Source organism: Notothenia rossii (genome assembly GCF_949606895.1).
Source record: "Notothenia rossii genome assembly, chromosome: 7".
Lineage (NCBI taxonomy): Eukaryota > Metazoa > Chordata > Actinopteri > Perciformes > Nototheniidae > Notothenia > Notothenia rossii.
In genome coordinates this window covers 76,760,355-76,774,916 of record NC_136905.1, presented here as the reverse complement: position 1 = coordinate 76,774,916, position 14,562 = coordinate 76,760,355, and the positions used below count along the sequence as shown (strand labels likewise).

The 14,562-nt window shown below is 38.3% G+C and overlaps 1 protein-coding gene across 2 annotated transcripts in view; it reads right to left on the bottom strand.

Annotated features, from left to right (window-relative positions):
* Window positions 1-14,562, bottom strand: part of LOC307045943 (phospholipase B1, membrane-associated-like) — an 82,680-nt gene that overhangs the window by 46,145 nt on the left and 21,973 nt on the right. For both annotated transcript variants that reach the window (XM_079692004.1, XM_079692003.1), the window contains one exon: window positions 10,587-10,729. In XM_079692004.1, the coding sequence (XP_079548130.1) occupies window positions 10,587-10,707 (121 nt within the window). In that variant the 5' untranslated portion in view covers window positions 10,708-10,729. The remainder of the gene's footprint in view (window positions 1-10,586; window positions 10,730-14,562) is intronic.

Here is a 14,562-nt window from a genome sequence, read left to right as displayed (position 1 = left end):
TGGTGAGAGGACAGGAATTCAGGGAGTGGTCAAACATGAGGAGGAGCAACACGTGAGCTAATGCTAACCACTGCTAATGCTGCCATTAAACACATGTCTATGTATGTATGTATCTTTCATTGTGTATCTATCTACAGATATATTTACATATCTATCTATCTACATATCTACAGATCTATCTTCATATCTATCTACACGTCTACATATCCATCTATCTTTGTGTATAAGTGTACAGAGTGATCAGAGTGATGCGGTGTGTCGGTGTGGGTTTAGTGTTTCTCTGCAGACATCAGTTTACTGCGGTGAGTGAGCCGGGGTTTTGCTGACTCAGCACAACCTCACAGAACAAACATCCTCTGCTGCAGAACAATGGGATGGACCGACGGCAGATGGATAGATCCAGCGGCACATGGGGAGATTTGAATGTAACAAAAACAGGTTTTATCCAATTAAATTATGTATGAGGTCGGGCTGCAGCATGAGTAATTTCTGATGTTGGGCACGGTCACTACTTAGCTCTAGGGTCGTAACAACTAGATATTTTCATGGCATAATAACCATCTCATAAATAGGGCAATATTATTTATTATAATATTTATAGCTATTATACTTATTCTTATTATTCTAATGTATTATTCTGGTTGGTTGATATGTTAGCAGCACCATAGCATGTTCCATTTACTAAAACATGAAAAATGACATTGATACCCGATAGCTTTTAAATAGTCAGATTATTATTAGCAATTATCATATACTGTATGTACATTTAACTCACACACACAGACCAACACAATCACTTAAGGCAGTTTTTCTCCATACTACACAGTATCTTAGAAAATGTAAACATTATAATAACCACCAACTTTAATAGTGCGACATAGCTTAAAGCTAATCTGCTCACAAGGAGTGGAAAAAAACAACACGTAAAGGAAAGGTTCCCTGATTATATTATTATTATGAACACTGTGACACATTCTTCTGGCCATTAAAAAGAAGGTATTGATGGACAAAATCAATTAGAAAGATTATCTGAAGCATGAGGCTTCAGCAGTCTGAGTTAGTCAGATCCTTTTTCAAATCTTCCAAATGTTGTTAGATTTCCTTAGACAGTGTTGAGCTGCAGTAGATAATTTTTTTACTGATGGAAAGTTTATCCACTTGATTTATCTTACTCAGACTGCTGACGCCTCAAAATAACTTCAGATAAACTTGATACCCAAACACATTTTCATACAGAACGATGACTGTGTTTTTTATTCCCCATCACTTACTGCATGCAAAATGCATGAAGAAGGGAAGGGGAAATGTTTTGAATGTGCATATGGGCACCTGGTTATTTTATTGGGACTTTAAAAAAAATGAGTAACCTGTCCTTTAATAGTGAATCCAAATGAGTGAGTTTTTGTCAAGAAACACAAAGAAATACATCTTTTAAATGTAATCATCAAACAAAGTAGTAATTATTTTAAAGTTATACAAATGTGCAGTTTCATGTGAATCACAATTTTTACTTTAAATAATAAGGTGTGTTTCCTTAAGAGCTAAAAGAGTTTCATGTGTCTGGTTTTAGAGCAGAGTTTTAGCGCCTCATGCTGGTCTAAAAAAGCTGCTTTTCTCCTCAGGGTCAGAAACAAGTACAAATACTTATCATTTCGTCATCTGAAAACTGTTCTTATGATATCCACTTACTTAGTTATAATGTGGTTTGAACCGTAATTCATGCAGAACATACATGGTCTTAAGAGCAGTAGAATAACATAGGACAGAAACATGAAACCTAATTAAGGGATCAGCTAGAGAGCAAGACAACACATAAATACAAAGTTAATTAAATCTTGTGACCTCTTTCCCGCTGAAGACAGACGTGGGAATGTTTTGACGGGCTACTTGACCCAGAGGAACACATTCCTTTTTGTCTGATTATGTGTAAGTGATTAACAAGGTCCTCCAGACACCATGCAGATATAAGAGCAGGTCCGAGACATGACCTGAACACATGCGCTTTAGTAGAAATGGATTTGAACCGGCATATTCTCTACTGATAGGCTCCCATTCATTTTTTCTTTTTCACGGGCCAACAAATTAGCGGTTGGTATGTTGTTTTTCCTGACCGACTGTAACACGGAGCACAGGCCTCTGTGATTTGTCTGTGACCCGAGACCACGCTAATTGAGAGGGGAAATAAGGAGGAAGTTAACTATCAGGTCATTTCCAAATAACCTTTGACTAAACTATATCTATCTACTATATATAATGTCACTTGATTTGACATTTTTAAAACCTCAAAATCTGACTGAAATGAAAAGGACTGTCTGTCTTTCTTTCAATTTTACATTTGACTGGTGTATTGCTTAGGAGCAAAGGAAGTGCACTGTTAAGAGCAATTGTTGAGATCTCAGAGACATTTGATTAAGTAGTGCCTTATGCACACTGTATTAGTATATTAGCTGTTAGCTGGATTCACCTCTCTGGATGTCAGTGTGGGAGCAAACCTTTGCATGCAAACTACCATAAACATTGGAAAATAAGCATTGGAAGGGGATGCAAGCAGTGACATTTTTGTCAGTCAGAAAAAAAAGAAAAAAGAATATCCTTTAAGTAATACTAAAACTAAACTGAAACATTATCGCTCCATTAAAAGTTTTGTTTTATATTATAACATATAACTAATGAAAAAAGTAAAAAGAATGAATTTGAGTCAATTCTGGCGACAGTGATCCATTCAAATCTAACACAAAATGAAGGACGTTGTTTCTATCATGTCGGCATCTGGAATAACCAATTACAATATTATTTAAATATTGTACTGATCAAAGCCAAAACGTAAGACTAACAAAATCTAAACTATATTGAAATTGAAAAATCTAACTTTTATAAAATAAATAAACAAACAGATTTCAGGAAGATACTGTTTAGATTAAAGGTGGGGTAGGTAATTTTGGAGAAACCAGCTCGAGTGCGCTAGAATTTGAAAATACACAGCCGGAAAAAATCTGCCATTTCCTTACAGAGCCCCTCCTCCAACACACACGAATGAGCACATGACCAATGAGAGCACAAGATAAGTTTGTGCACAGATGGAAGGCTGACAGGCAGGTAGGACATCCAGTTATTTTAGCCGGGTCGGCTTAAATGATTGGTCGTGCTTTTTACAGAACTACGGCTTCCAGAGATGACATTTTTTTATGGATTTTTTGTCAAAGCACTTCAGATATTCATTGCTATCGGGATGTTAAGAGCATTCCATGGAATATAACAAAAAGTGTATCTCGGGCCGGTTTCTCAAACTTACCTACCCCACCTTTAATTTAAAAACAGTTCAAATAAAATGCCTAAACACATTTTCTAAAGCATGGCAGCAAATTGCTTGTTTTGGCCAACTTGTATTCCAAAACCTGAATATATTCATTTATAATGATACAAACCACTAAAGCAGCAAATACATATCATTGTAAACATGGAATTAAACAAGATTTGTCATTATTCTTCAATAGATTAGTAATGTCATCTATGAATGATATAATAACCTTTATAATGAGGATGATAATGATAATGTAAGTCCCGTTATCCAATTTAAAGTCCTCGAACAAGACTGACACTGTAATATATTATGTCCGTGTTGCATGCAAGGTTCAATCTAATTTTCTCCAAATTAATTATAAATGTGGTTAATTAAAGGCAGGGCAAAAGCTATTAGTCAGAGTCATTAGCCAGTAGTGGCATGCAGATGAGACACATGTTGCAGAGGTCATTTCAAAACATGCATGGAGACCCGACATGTGGTAATCACATGACAAGGGCACATATTTGAGCTCTATGCTGTAATAACATTTGTTACATGTATTAGGTCTTCCTCTCTCCCCATTTCCACTCTATTTTTACTTCTGAACTATTAATGAGTGTAAAATATATATATTTTGACGTAAAACACCCATTTTCACAAGATTAATTTAGCGTGTTAGCATGGCACCATCTTACATAGCAGGCCGTTTTGAAGATTAACTGTTCCAAATACTGAAGAGAATTATACAACTCAGCATTATTTTCACTCGCATTACTATGAGATAACAATTATCAAAAGTCACGGTCAAAGAAAGTTAAAAAAATCCTTCTGTCTGGACCAAATATATAACTTGTTTAGGCACAGTTAAATATTCCACTTATTCGATTTTGAAAGAGCCTCTGGGTTTGTAAACAAAAACATGTCTAAGTATTTATTTATCCACCCTTTGAGGGTTTAAGGAACTCCCTGTTTCACAATCATACCAGCTCATGTTGTTTTGCTCAAAGACACTTAAGCAAAAGCTCCTTAAAGAGTCAATAAACTGACAGATTAATTGCATTTGATTTACCTGTCTGTGTGTGGCCAGCCTCAAATCCACCTCGTTAACGTTAAATGTTGAAATATGACAAAAACAAAGGAAGAAATGGTCAAATATAAAAGGAAAGTAGAGATTTAAGTATAAAGTAATTCCAATCATCCAACATAATTGTATCGTGATTGATTTCACATTGTCTGCATTCTTGTCATATTCTACTATAAATCAAATGTTTCTTTCTTTCTGTTGTGTAACAATATGACGAAGCCATGGGATAAACTGTTTACACAGATTGAGTAATAAGTGCAGGCATCCATGAAAAAATGCATTTCGAATGATGTGAATTCAAAGCATGTCACTGCAGCGCCTCTTAAATCCACCTTTAGTACATTTTCATGTGCGTGGAAAATCAAATCTTAACTGTGAATGCAAATGTTCACCTTCAATTTGTTGTTGTTGACAGGTATGTAGGAGGAAATGTCCAAATGTTTTATCTGGCTTACATCGGTGGATAATGAAATCACGCTGGACGCATGAAGATAAAATTCATTTCCAACACTGCCTAGTGGAAAGCGTGATGTTGATCAGAATCACCAGCTGGGATATTTGCTGTGTCCATCTCACACAACTGCTGCCATTTCAACACAGCTGACTGATTTCTTGAACAAAAAAACTTGAAACCTCATCATTTTTGTATGTTTTTTTATTCTACTCATGGCAATTATTATGTTATGTTGAAGAATACCGTTAAAAACAGTTACTCTCAGGATTCTATAGCAACACTGGCATGGTCTAGCTGTTTCTGTGTTTTGCTGCATGATCGAAGTAATACGAGCATGACCAGATCAAAGCTGTGAATGAAATCTGACACTTTGCTCTCATTTAATAGCCCTACTGATGAAAAAACGATATCATCTTTTGAAAGGAGTGTGTTATTTCAGAACCGCCTCTGCTCTTTAACTGGCACAAAGAACCAGACTATTAATACAAATATTAGTCAAAGACTTTATAGAGAAATTAGTAGCTCTACTTTCCTTAGACACAGTAGTGATTTAAGCTAAATGCTAACATGAGTGCATCAGTGCTGACGTTTGGAAAACGTTACTAAAGGAAAAAGCAGGATCACCAACATCTGAAGGTTTCAATCCACGTTTGCTCTTGCTGTTGAGATATTTAAGTCTGACTTAAAGTGGTAGACCTTACATTTACTATCATATATCCACAAAAATATAATTGCTAAAACAAACTAATGTTTACATAAGGAAATGGGCTTTATCGTAAACTGTTATTCCCCAGGTGAGCAGCTTCTGTATTTGCAGTTTTTCAAGTGTTATTATAGGGATTTTCTTCTGGATTTGTATATAGTCTATGGTATATGCAAAATATATAGATTGTAGATCATATGGATCCTTACATTCTCATCCATGCAAACTCCAAAAAGAGGGTCAAGATGTGCCTGAGAACATACAGTATGAAGTATACTGTATATGTGTGTGTGTGTGTGTGTGTGTGTGTGTGTGTGTGTGTGTGTGTGTGTGTGTGTGTGTGTGTGTGTGTGTGTGTGTGTGTGTGTGTGTGTGTGTGTGTGTGTGTGTGTGTGTGTGTGTGTGTGTGTGTGTGTGTGTGTGTGTGTGTGTGTGTGTGTGTGTGTGTGTGTGTGTGTGTGTGTGTGTGTGTGTGTGTGTGTGTGTGTGTGTGTGTGTGTGCGCGCGCATCATAAGTCTTCATTGCCATGTGATGCTGGCTCGTCTCTGGGACCGTCAGGTTTATTTCTTCACACTGTGTTGAGTGGAACTAAACACTCATCAGGTTGCATTTCTCTGGGAACTGAAGTGCACTCAGACTTCTCACAAGGTTGCAGACCTTAGCCTGGCATTTTCACAGCAGCTTTACAGCAGAAAATCCATCAGTGCTGCTTCAAAAACAGGCAAAGAAGGCTTCTTAACTGATACAACCACAAAAGGAAGGTGTTTTTGGTTGTGTAAGCGCACATCAGATCATGTTTCATTTGATATATCTAATACTGATGTTTGTGCATGAGGTTGGAGAGTTTTTGCAGAGGCAGAAGACAGCTGCTAAATAATCAATATGTTTCTTAATGGTCTGAATTAATGCTAGATAAGATGCTTACCAGACTTCCTTTAAATCTCAAATAGAAAACTGGGCTCACAGGATACAGGCCTGTAGTTTGATAGTTTGTCAGAAAAATGCAAACTAAGCCTTTTCCAACAGGGGACTGACGCTGTGAGCTTTATTCAATGCCACGAGACTCCTTTGACACAACCTTTCAGAAACACAGGAGTTTACAGGTCTACCACTAACTTAATCTTCTTGTTTGTTTCTGTTAATGTATGACTTTAATCAGATTCACAAACAAACTAACCAATTTAAGCAACGATAGACCAGAAACGTTGGTGAAATTACTGTGTTTGAAAATCTAGTCTGGTAGCTTTGAAGACAGCATATATGCAAGCTTGAATTTGCTGATAAAAAAGGGCTGTATGACATTATGGTGAAGTGGTGGAAATATTCTAAATATAGAGAACAAATAAATTGATATCAGATCTTTTAGGTGGCATAATTACTTTTTTGTTTCCACCCTGCCCATGCAGTACATTTCTTTGCATCCGTTCTGGTGTGTCTCCAATCTGCCATCAGCTGTGGGCGATAAACTGACTGTGGATAAGAACCTCATATAACCCCACCTCAAAACATCCAAACTATGGCTTTAATGGTGTGTGAGGGCGTTCACATCTATACTGGGAGAACAGGGTGGGAATGGTTGCCCTTTAAAGCCTATGGCTGTGTGCACTCAAAGGGGTTAAGTCTATTGGATGTGGATTTGAAAACCCTCGCTGAAGAAAAGGATGCAACTGATCGACGTGACTAAGCTGAATGTTACGCAAATATTTCTGTTCATACCAACAGAGCACAGAGGAGCTGTATCCACTGAGGCTCACGCTATTTCTAGCAACAATGATAGTGTCTTTGATACACGGCTGCAATGACATTCATTATGGGACAATAAAGAGTTGACTTAATCATGAGATGGATATAGAGTAAATACAAAAAAGTTTGTTGGCATCTTCTGAATGTGGGCTTTTAAAGCACTCTAGGAAGAACACAGTGTGCATTTTATTTAAGAGCTAAGTTCGACTCTTATTAAAATAAATGTGTACTTAAACAGGATTGATATTGATTAGCGTCTGCAAGACAGAAAACCTTTTACGTCTTAATTGCAAAGAAATTGGAGTTAACATACATTTCAATGTCTTTGCTTTTGCCTGTCATATTCTCATTGGTACATCATTTAATCATATACGTAATAAATTGGAGTTTTGTGACTTTTTGAAGGTCACAGAGAAATGTTACCCGAGAAAAATAAACACCAAACCACAGAACTGCTATTCCCGTCTCTGGTGTCGATGTCCACATTGTTCTGACTCGTGTCTTTCTGTTTCTAATAGCATTCTCACATTACATGCTTTTGATGCATGCTCCAAAAATGGTATTTAATAACCGTATGATTAGAAAATGAACAACTGTCTCTATCGTAGCAAATCTGTCAAGGTAAAGAAAAATCCACCTATTATGTTTAATATTTTTCATTTCCCCTCCAGCAACAAATTGATTAAGGTTTCAGAAATGTTTTTTGAACTTGTGCCAAAACGTAATGCTGTGTCATTGTGTGTGCTCCTAGCCAAGAAGAAGAAAACACAGTTAAACATTTAAAGACATTATCTCATCCTTCAGGATTTGCCCGACTTGACTGCAGATTCAGAAAAATACCATTTATAAAAGCGCAAATACAGAGCTGGAGGTGAATCTCGATCATTTAATCACTTTAACGGATGTGCGGCTTTATGTGTAATGGCATAAAATAACTAATTAATTCTCCACATTTGAATAATTGCTCCTTTTGTTAGATTAGATGAAATGGCTGCATCACTGGAAAGTATCTGCAGGCCAAGTGAGCCGCACAGTTTCAGAATAGGCCGAAAATATCCACCAGGATATCTGATAACATTATATTTGCGGGCAGACACACCCATTCAAAGAACTAAACACTATGATTAAGGAATATCGCTGCACTCCTGTTTACATACTTGCTATGTTGTTCCCATGTAGATCTTTAGCACATGCAGGTAGAACATTGTGCAGGAAGAAACATATTAGACACAAAGCCTTTATAATACATGCTACCTGATACCTGTGCTGCCTGTTGCACCATAGTGCTGCTGTGCATTTCTGCGGTATCGATCCAAGTGCTGGTCTAAAAGTGGCTAATGTACTGCAAGCTTCACTCTCGGGCCCAAACATCACTTAGCACGGACAATCAAACACAGGAGCGCCCACAGATGTTTTGAGTGCAGCGAAGATTTGTTGAGATAGTGAGTAGATTTGATATTCAAACTCAGATGTGTGCTAAAATGTTAAAGGGATGTCATCCTGCACCTGGGCAGATATACACTCTGCATTAGTAACCTCCTCCTGAGGGACTTGCTTTTGCTTTGGTCAGCAAGCGTGTCCTAATTGACTTTTAGAAAGCTCAGAACCTGTGTCTTCTCCTTCGTGACCATCTGGCCTTCAGTAAGGGCTGTTTTAAGGAAAAGACCGAATGAGCATCTTGTTCCAGGATTTCAGGTCAAGAAGGCCTGATTTAAAGGTATAATACACAGAAAACTGAACCTATGAACTGTTATAAAATGTAAAACAAAAAAAGAAGATTATTGTTATTTCATCTTTTAGTCCAAAACCAAATGTTTTTTTAGTTTCCGATTGCATTAGTCAAATCATCACAACTGAGACTATGAAATTAAGTAATGTTTTTTCTGTCATTTTTGCCCTGACAATTTCTTAAAAGATTAACCAATTGCCAAACTAGATTGCTGCCTTGTGGTTATTTGCCTTCGTCAACCAGTCAAGATCTTTCCACAAGGTCATCACTTCATCATTTGTGTGAGACATTTTGAGACATTTGTGGGAAATTGAAGTGATTATCAAATGAATGCTTGTGGTTTGGCCAAAATTTTGTTTTGTGAAGTCACTGTGAGCTTCATTTTTGACCGTCTAATTCTAATCAGTTCCTCCTTTGAGATAAATTCTTATACGTTTCCTCCAGACGTTTTCTGAGATATTCTGTTTTCGAAAAAGGGATGAATTTTTAAACTTTGGTGGGAGCAGACAACAACATGTATTTTTTCAAACTGCATGCATTACAGTGTATGTCATTAAGCTTTCCAGGGACCGGGTTCAAGAAGTGCTTTTACATTTTTACTTTTTCGACTGTTTGTGTGACCAAACTTTATCGGCCTCACAGGTTTAACATCTCTGAGGCTGAACTCATGTGCTGTTTTAGTTTGATTACCCTACGTTCGTTCTCACACTTTCCCAGCTAAAATCTCCATCCTTTTGCCTTCCTGTCCACAATAAGGGGTTTTAAACTAAGTGTACACAGCGTCAAATTGAGTTATGTCTCCATGTCAATAAACTGTACCCCCCCCCCAAACACTGGAGCCAGAAGCTGACATCCTGACTGTCCCTGTCCGATTAGGCCGATCAATGACACTGAACAGAGGAGAGAGGGGGAAGAGGAATTTAGAGGATGAGGAGGAGGAGAAGGAGAACTAAGGGATGTGTTTGTGTGAGTTAAGGAGGAGGCAGGGGGGGGGAGGGGGGGCAGCTCCTCCCATTATTAAGTTATCGTGCTGCGCTGGAGGTCCATGTTTACGGGGCAGCGAAGGGAGTTTCCTTCACTTAGTGGACTGCACTGAGCTCGGAGAAGGCAGCGCTCTCTTTTCCTCTCTCTTCGGTTATTTCTGCAACTCATCCCTCGCTGCACAACACAGGCTGACACAGGACGAGTAGAGGGGGGGGAGAAGCAGAAAGAGCAACAGAAGCAGCACCTGCATCGCCCTCCACCACCACCTCCACCCTCCCTCCCTCCTTCCCTTCAGCCTGCACGTCCCAGGACTTCATCTCTGCTGCCGGCGTTTCCACCACCGCTGCCATCATGTGCGACTGTTTCCACCTGGCCCTTCCTAACTGGCACGCCGCCTCTTCAGGGACGGGTGGGCATCACACACTCTCTTTTCCCCCTCTATCTCCCTTTCTATGACTTTGTCTTTGCTGTTTCCCCCCCTGAGAAATGCGCTGACTCAGCAGCAGCAGCAGCAGCAGGATGGATTATGTGTGTGTTTTAGTGCAGCGGAGAGACAGTGAGTGAGTGTGAGGCGTCTGGTGCTGATGCTGAGATGTGTTGCTGACCTGCAGTGGAGCGCTGGGTGTGTCTGCAGAGTGGGGGGGTGGGGGGAGTGGGGGTGTTTGAAGATGTCATCATCGACGCTGTCAGGCTGCTCTGCTCTTCTTCTGCTGCTGTTGCTCTCATGCTGTGTGTTTTGAAGCAGAGGCTGAAAGGCAGAAAGAAAGACTGGGTTACTGTGGCAGTTCAGCAAAGCAGAAAAATAGTGATAGAGGGAAACTTCAAGGGGGTAAACATGAAAAAAGGTCGTAAATATACACCCCCAAAAAAGCCCCAGAGATGAAAGCTTTAAAGCCGCAGCCTTTATGTCAAAGAGGGAAGAGTTACTACCTGTTACCTTGCATCACTTTTAGCCCAAAAAACATCAACATTTCTGAAAGTATAGTATGCTCAAAGCTCTAAAAGAAATGCAATAGATTTCTCCTGATACACCCCATTATAGATTTTTTTAGATTCTAAATGCAGGGTTTACATTATGCAGTGTAGATAAACCATATCTGATCAAGAGTGTGGGCATAGTTACGTAAAACTGAATCTATTCGAGCCATAGATTAGCGATTATGCTTGCAATCATGAAATTCTGCTGGGGAAAAAATGCGTTATGATTGATCATGATGGATGTTTGAACTGCAAATCTGTGAAGAAGTGATTTTGTCACGCAAGTTGCATTGCAGACATTGGTTTTTAATCATTTGGCTGGAAAAAGTGATGTCTTTTTATGTATGCTTGTTTATCGGGGGTTTTCCAATCCATGATCAATTTCTAAATAATTGATTTTTTAAACTTCATAGGCTTTGATAGGGTAGATTCTGACCTAGTATGATAAATACAAAATGATCCAAAGAAATTGCTGAATCACGAACATGACATGCGTATAAGATAACATATTGTCAGTACAGTTAGAAGAAAAAAATCACTCATTGTTTTAGGGGAATTTAAAATGTGTCTTATTTAACAGCCTAGTTCAAATACTTAATATTATATTTTGATAAATAAGTTGACATCATAGTATCATTAGTCATATTATTGTTGGATGTTGTGTTAGCTGATGCATGGCTAAGGTTGATGTTTGCTGTGAAAAAGGAGGTGAATATATGCTGTCTGGTTTAATGTTGATTTGGAAATAATACTGGCTGTGATTCAATCTTCCCTCTTTCCACAATTATCCTCAGTTACCTCTGCTGCTGCTGCATATAATTAAATCTGCCTGAAGAGAGGTTAGTGTTGCTGTGAAAGGCTTCAGGCGACGCTCAAGGTCAGAGAGAAGGAAGGAGGGAGAGGTTAGGAAGTGAGCCAGACAGAGAGGCTGACGATCTGCTCAGCAGTGGAGCCTAAATCAGACGATCCTGATGCATTACGAACCATCAGCCTCAGTTGGAAAATCCTGCTCTCGGATCGATATCACACCACTTGAGACCAGCTTCAGGGAAAAGAGTCAATATGAGATTAGTTTGAACCTGCTTGGAGCGTCAGGTGGACGTTGCTTTATTTGTATTACATTTTGACTTATTTACAGAGGACCATTTGAGGGTGCAGAAAGGATGTTGACACTGAAACACATCTTCATTGTTTGATTTACTTTTTGTCAGGGAAGACCAGTCACATCTTTTAGATCATCATAAGACACTTAAACACGGACTAGAGGAACATTGTGTTACTTATAATAAACTGACTGTGGATAAAGCGAATTAAATGGAAACAAATACAGTTCATCCAGAGTCTATTTAGAACACTGTAGTGGTTGTCAGTAAACAACTTTGGCAGTAATCAGTTCAAAAAGGTACATTTGATAAAAGAACAAAATCAACATTACATATCTGTCAAACCCTTTAAATCTACAAAATAACACACAGGAAAATATGAATACATCTGAGTCACTTGGGGCTTCAGGCATTCGAGGGTAAACAAACACATTGCAGCTCAGGTGCTGACCTGAAACAATATTGCGTATAGCAATACAGGCAGATTAAGATACAAATTCCAGAGCTGAGATGAAACTTGCTGTGAGTTTGCTGTGGATAACTAGATTGAAAGCATGCGCTTTTAAAGTCTCATGTCCGTATAATCCATGAGGAAGATCTCATTTCAGTTTTCTTTCATTGAATTAAATTTTATTATAATTTGCTTCCAAGTAAACAGTGAAAGGAGCTTGTGTCCGTCTGTTTAAAAAAGAGAAAATACTGAATCCAACATTTGAAATAATGAGCTGTAATACGTTATTATTAGTTTAGTGGAGAGAAGAGCTTCAGGGAGCCTCAAGGTGCATTCAAACAGGAAGCACGAACTGGGGCATGACGAGGTTACGTAAGAGATTAGCTGAGGACAGACTACTAATACATACAGTCAGGATTCTCATCTGAATAAGAACTCTAGCATTGCAGTGTGTGGATTTGAATCGATGCCTTGGAAAGCCCGTATACGAGAGGATCACTCTCACAGCACTGAGTTAGGGAAGATGAGTCTGTCAGTGTTGTTGGCAGTCTAAGTCGTTTTAAAGCCTTTATCTTCGTCACATCTGAGGGACGGACCACACCCAGATCCAGAGCTGCAGTTGCACCCAAATATGATTCATGCAGGATCTGCACCACAAAGGACTTCAGCATCTACTGCTTGTACTTATATATCTGCAGAATGTCATCATTCAAGTCAAATTAGAAAGGCAGGCAGTGGCTTTGTATCAGAATATTTACAATGTAAAATCACTCAAATAAATAAACAGGTCAACTTTGTGATTTCATTTAGATATTTTCAGGCAGCAGTGAGGGTTGTTATCGGGCCATCTGTAGCACCCACATGACAAATATTTGAGATAGGAGTTTCTACATGTGCACTGCCACTAGTTAAGGCAACAATACCGGGACATCCGCCTGAATTAAGTTGTCAATAGCGTAAGAAATACATCTTCCAGTCAAGCAAAGCAGGGCCTGAATGGTTCACAAAGCTCCGTGCACACAGTGACACCGTGATTAACTACAACAGCAGATGTGAACTTAACACTTGGCACGTGACGTGACAGTTTTCAGCCGCTCTGATTAATTTAATGAAACAGTCTAAATTCAGTTGCTGTGAATAAACAATCCAAACAGGTTGTGTTCAAATAGAAAATGTAATTTGATACTTGTGGAAAACCTTTTTTATGTGATGGTTGGACATTTGTCATCAACTTTCCTGTCTCCTACTTCCTGTTTCAGGGCTATCTTTCCTACCTGTTGGATTTGAAAGAATAGCATTTAACATATTTGCAGGTTTTGTGGACTGCTGCCTAAAGTGATATGTGTACAGTAGGCAGTGGTGAATGAAGTATTCAGATTCTTTACTTAGCTAAAAGTAGCAATACCACACCGTAAATAAAAACAACCTGTTACTAGTAAAAGTCTTGCATTTATGGTACAATTGAAGTAAAATGAGTACTGACGTATATCAGGAACATTTTCTCATAAGTATTTAAAGTAAAAGTACTCAATGCTAAAAAAAAAATGCCCCCTGTGATGGTTACACTATTATATATAATATCATTAGATAGATTTAGATCAAATACAAATAAACAAAGGAAAAGGCAGCAAATCATTTAATTTGTTAAGCTGAAACAATTCTGCTTTAAAAATAAATTGGCAATCGGTTTATTTGAACTTTTGTCAACTTATTGTTCTAGCTGTACTTGTACTTCAAAGTAAGTAGCTATAGCTGTCATACAAGGAAATTAAGTAGAAGTATTAAGCTGCATAAAAAGCAAATACTTGTAGCTAAAAGGAATACTCAAGTAAAGTACGTGAGTAAATGATTTCTAGTTACTTTCACACGACTGACAGCAGGCTATAATCTTAACTGGACCATGTGTGTTACATCGATATATGATGATAAGACTACTAAGATACAATTCACACTCGCAAACAAAACATTTTTTTTGTCTCTTAAACTCTTAATTGTTTTCATTAAGTCAACAGAGCTACTGAGATAAGATCAAGTCTACAACATTGCTTT